The sequence below is a fragment of the Formica exsecta genome, unplaced genomic scaffold (genome assembly GCF_003651465.1).
Source record: "Formica exsecta isolate Colony F162 unplaced genomic scaffold, ASM365146v1 scaffold38, whole genome shotgun sequence".
Taxonomy (NCBI): domain Eukaryota; kingdom Metazoa; phylum Arthropoda; class Insecta; order Hymenoptera; family Formicidae; genus Formica; species Formica exsecta.
The window spans coordinates 957,002-962,386 of NW_021851042.1; the positions used below are offsets into that span (position 1 = coordinate 957,002).

Genomic DNA, 5,385 nt, shown 5'->3' on the forward strand with positions numbered 1-5,385 from the left:
ACCAGATGATAAGATGCTTCTCGAACGTTCGCGAAAAAATATAGACGTCTTTATTTTCTTTTTATCGCGTAATCTTTGTGATTAATCAAAGACAAATTTATGATGAAAGATTAATTTGGATAAATATATTCGAAATAAGCGCACCATATATGAAAAAATTTTTCTTTGAATTTTTTTAAATCTTTTAAATCTATCTCTTATGAAAATTTTACGTATGATCTTTTTCTTTATGAACTGCCATCTTTACTTAAGTAATATTTTTCTCTTACACCGCGATCTAGATTTGCATTTTGAAATGTTGACGTAAGTTTTTCTGTCGTACTTTGTAAACCATTTGCATAGTAAAATGTTTTGCAAGTGCGAAGCTCTTCTTATCCACGTCTCGGTTTGCATCATTTTTTACACGTATATCCGTGGCAAGGTAACGCGAGAGCTGCTGATATAATGCAACTTTACGCAAGCACGCAATATATACGCGTAGAATGTTGCACTAATGGAGTAAATTGTAAAATGGTATAATCATCTTTTAACAACTATTCCTTCGTATATTCTCACATTTACCGAATATATAAAAAATATGTTGTGTGAGATGTTTTTCTTTAAAAACAAGATATAGGTCATAAATGCTCTAGACTCTAGGCAATTGGCACAACTCCGTCATAAAAAGAAATATTCATATTTTCATATATCGTTTTATTTTATTTGCGTGCGAATCGAGAATATACTTGAGAATATATTTTATATATTCCCTATTTAAAATGATTGATTTACACGGACAAGTTACTAATAATTCTTTGTAAAGATCAATCACTAGTTGATGGAGAGTAAAAGTTTCCTGTTCAGAGAAGGAGTAGTTTTCATCTAATTGGTGATTAATTCTACGTAAACGTCACGAATTAAGGTTAATTAAGTTTCAAGAATATTAATAGGTGACACATACAAATTTGTGTGTTCTTCAGTTCACTGTAAGTCATGTTTTCCCTCAAGCAATGTGTTATTCCTATAGTTACAGATATTTCACTTGAAGTTTATTTATTTAATGTCAAAAGTGGAAGAGTTGTGATAAGTGGTACATTTCCAGTTCAATTTCCAGTTCAATTAAAAGCAGTGTGCTACTTGAGTTTGTTATATACATTATGACATCAGAAACGAGGACATTTCTTCGATAAATCACATTCTTATAAAAATACTTAATCTACAGAAATTCAGGTTAAGACCTCGAAGAAATTTCTTATTTGTTTTGATATTATTAAGTCGTTTTTGATATAATTAAGTAGATTATATTAACTATATTTTAAACAAGAATTAAAGGCATAAAAAATATTGAAAAGTTTATTTACAAGATATATACGAAGAGTGTCCCTGGTCTCTATAATGTTCTATATAAGGTGCTCAATATGGTTTTCATCTTTGATTCTCTATTGTAAACTAATTTTTCCACGTTTCCTCATGTATCGATTTTTATTAAAAGATCATATATTAATTTTTTATTAAAGTATTTTAACGAATGTTTCGTTGTGCGATAATTTTTTTTTATTAAACAGGCATGAATCGAACTTGACATCGTCCGAGGTTTCCCTCGGTTGCAACACATGCATAATCATAAATCTCTGTCGCGACATTTATCCTTGCTTGACCTAGTTATACGTTTAAATCCCTCGAAGTCGAACGTACGGGTATTTAACGAGAATAACCGAAGGTCAATGAGCGAATCCCCGTTGATATGATCTATCGTAATCGATATATTCCGTTAGCGGGATCGATGTGGCTGGAAAATTAGTTGGTTTCTAGAAAGAAAAATTTTTACTGCGAAGAATATCTCTGCGCTTATCTTCTGTGTTCGTTAATGAAAAGTAGTTGTTAACGAAACGTGCAAGAGATCGACTTAGTTTCGCAATGTGCCATTAAAAAACTTCAAGGTCTACAAGTATTTTTATCTCGCTAATGAGGATAAGTTTTTAAGCATACAAACGTAAGAGAAAAACATTTACGCTATTTGCGTAAATGACTTATGTCACGTTATATATTGATTTTGTGAAATTCTCTTTTTAGTTTGGTTCCTTTTTAATATTTTTTTATCTCATTTCTTACCTCATTATAATTCTACACGTAACAAGATTTTAGTTTTATTTAATATTTATATAGCGTTATTTTATACTTTCAAATACAAATTGATTCTTCAAAAAAATATTGTTACTCATAATCGAGGACAAATTATTGGATGATTGCATAAGTTCGTGCCCGATTTTCATAGATGGCATTAAGTTACTGCATGGCGGAGTTCTATTGTTTTCGTGTGGTAATTGTTGCTTACACCGAATAGATGACGTTGTCTTATGTCAATTTAGCATCAGACATTGTTCAGATAAGTCCATTGGTGCATAAGAGAAATCATTAAAAATGGAGAACCACAAGGTGCATTTGCGGCATGTAATGTTATATAAATTTCGGAAAGGCGTGAGTGTTGGGATTGCACAAAAAAATATTCAAACCGTTTATTTGGACCACGCTCCTGCTCTCCGAACAGTCAAAAAGTGGTTTGGCAGATTTCGAAATGGTGATTTCAACATGGAGGATCAACCCCACTCTGGACGGCCTTCTGGCATTGATGATAACATTGTGCATGCCTTAGTGGAAAGAAACCCAAGGATTACAACTGAAGATATTGCTAAGAGGCTGAACATCGATAATTAAACCGCTTTTCGTCATTTAAAAAAGCTTGGATACGTTTCCAAGCTTGATACATGGGTGCCGCATCTCCTGACTGAAAGGAATAAGCTAAACCGTATGACTGTGGCTCTTTCTCTTCTCGAGCGTAACAAAAAAGAGCCTTTTTTAGATCGAATGGTAACAGGCGATGAAAAGTGGATTCTCTACAAAAACGTACAGCAAAAGAGGACATGGAAAACAGCAGCTGAAGGAGCAGAACCCGTAGCAAAGGCTGGCTTGCATCCGATGAAGGTGTTGCTGTGTGTTTGGTGGGATCGCAAGGGAATTATTTACTTTGAGCTGCTCCGACGCGGCGAAACAATCACGGCGGACAAGTACTGTGAGCAACTAACTAGACTCGCTGCAGCTATTCGAGAAAAACGTCCGATTTTGGCCAATCGAAAAGGCGTCATCTTCCACCACGACAATGCTAGGCCACACGTCGCTCAACAGACGCTGCGAAAACTGCAGGAGTTGCAAGGGGAAATTCTACAGCACCTGCCATATTCTCCAGATATTGCGCCTTCAGATTTTTATCTGTTCCGGTCTTTGCAGAATAGTTTAAATGGCAAGAATCTCAATTCCGAGGAAGCTGTCGAAAACCACCTTACAAACTTTTTTCAAGAAAAACCAAGTTCTTTCTTCAAAAATGGAATCGACAAGCTTATAGATCGTTGGAAAACCATTGTAGAAAAGAATGGAGACTATATAATTGATTAATAAAAGTGTTATCTCTAAAATATAATCTATTGAAGTTTATATTTAAATCGGGCACGAACTTATGCAATCACCTGATACAAAATGATTGTATGTTTATAATTTTATCAAAATTTTTATTTAAATTTTCTTTAAATTTTAAAGTTCTTAATTGTTTGTAAAATTAATATAGAAACGATGTGTGCATACTTTCAGTGGAATATAAAAGTCAATGGGAGAATCCATGGTTATGGTTATGGATATGTAGTTGCCTTATTAATTCGATATATTCATACACATGGGATCTCAAGATGGATTGGGGCCTTTTAGACAGTAACGCCGGCGAAAATCGTTTTCTGCGTGAGGAAGTGGTTTATTCGGCATCTGTAAGTAAAATGTATATTAAACGTATTTGACTTACAACGTATTGTAACGTATTTGGCAATGAAAAAAGTATTAATTTTATATATAATTTGTTATTTATATATTTTATATTTTATATATTTTATATGTATTTCAGTGGTTTTATTACTTTGCAATAATCGAAGATTTTATACTACGTTTTGTATGGATTGCAAGCTTTGTTCTTGTTGAATGCAAATACATTTCTAGCGACTTAATGACTTCCATCGTGGCACCTCTTGAGGTCTTTAGGTAAATATACTTTTTGAATTTATTTGAAAATTTCTTTGCATCTTTCTATTTTATCATAAAACTGTTTTTAGACGATTTGTATGGAACTTTTTCCGTTTGGAGAACGAACATTTAAATAACTGTGGTAAATTCCGTGCCGTACGCGATATCTCGATAGCACCCATAGAAAGTTCTGATCAGACGCAAATTCTACGCATGATGGATGACGAAAATGGTGTACTTAATAGGGGCAAGCGTAAAAGCGGTGGTAAAAAACAGAACAATGCGAAGGAGGAAAAACGAGCATTGCTTAAAGAAGAAACCATAGATATCGATATATCGAATGCAAGTTGAATATAGCTCAAAATTTTTGTACAATATTACTTTTAATTTGCTGCAATTGCAGACTGCTATTGGAAGTGTCTGAAATTTAGTACTTAGGTAGGGAAGATAAATCACAATTTCGTAAATAACATATATTTGATTTTGCTACAATATAGATGATTATCAAATGCTTCAGCTTAATATTATGAGTTTGAAACTCTTAGCCTCAGTGCCTTTCATATTACTGTCACATAAAATACTTTACGATAAATTAAAATAACACAAAATATCATAGCATCTGCATTGAGTCTTCCAATACAAAGAGTTGTAGCTTGGATTAACTTTATGAATTGTATAGTCTACAGGCACATAATAAGAAGAGTTATACTCACAAATGAATCACATGAAACATACTTTGCATGCTTTATGAGTTATTGATGATAAAGATTTTGTTTGCCAATGATTTTATTGACTATATTGCTACTAAATTTTTTCTAAAAATGCCATTTTTTAATAATAAGTTTAATTGATTATAAATATAAATATTTCTACGAATGTAAAAAAATAGACTATTGATGCATCACATAGTCTGATGTTATCACGCTATTAAGATAAATGACACTTAATATATAGACTAATATTAGAGGCTGTTTTTTTATACGTATTGAACATACAGTACTTACGTCATATGCATTGCAGTTTATTGGATTATATAAATTATTTTCTGGCAGCAAGAAGAATAGATGTACATACCATTTGCAAATTCAATATTTAATTTAGCAATCCTTTGTATTATTTGGATAATACTATTTTGTATAAAATAGTATTACAATTAATCCACTATTTTATAGAAATATTTTGTGAGATAATATTCCCCATTATTCATTATTAATTTGGATATTGATAATATAATTTTTGTAAGAAAGACTATTTAGTATTTTCAGTTATTAAATACTTAAATATATATATATTTAATAATGAGGAAAGAAGTCGCGCAGATGTGTATATTATATTTATATTATA

The 5,385-nt window shown here is 31.9% G+C and overlaps 1 protein-coding gene across 1 annotated transcript; it reads left to right on the top strand.

Moving 5' to 3' along the window:
- The first annotated feature begins 493 nt into the window (after positions 1-493).
- On the top strand, positions 494-5,366 carry LOC115239348 (xenotropic and polytropic retrovirus receptor 1 homolog). The gene is made up of 4 exons (XM_029813820.1): positions 494-498; positions 3,599-3,791; positions 3,926-4,059; positions 4,131-5,366. The coding sequence occupies exons 1-4, from the start codon at positions 494-496 to the stop codon at positions 4,390-4,392; spliced, it is 594 nt and encodes a 197-aa protein (XP_029669680.1). The 3' UTR covers positions 4,393-5,366.
- Positions 5,367-5,385: the final 19 nt, after the last annotated feature.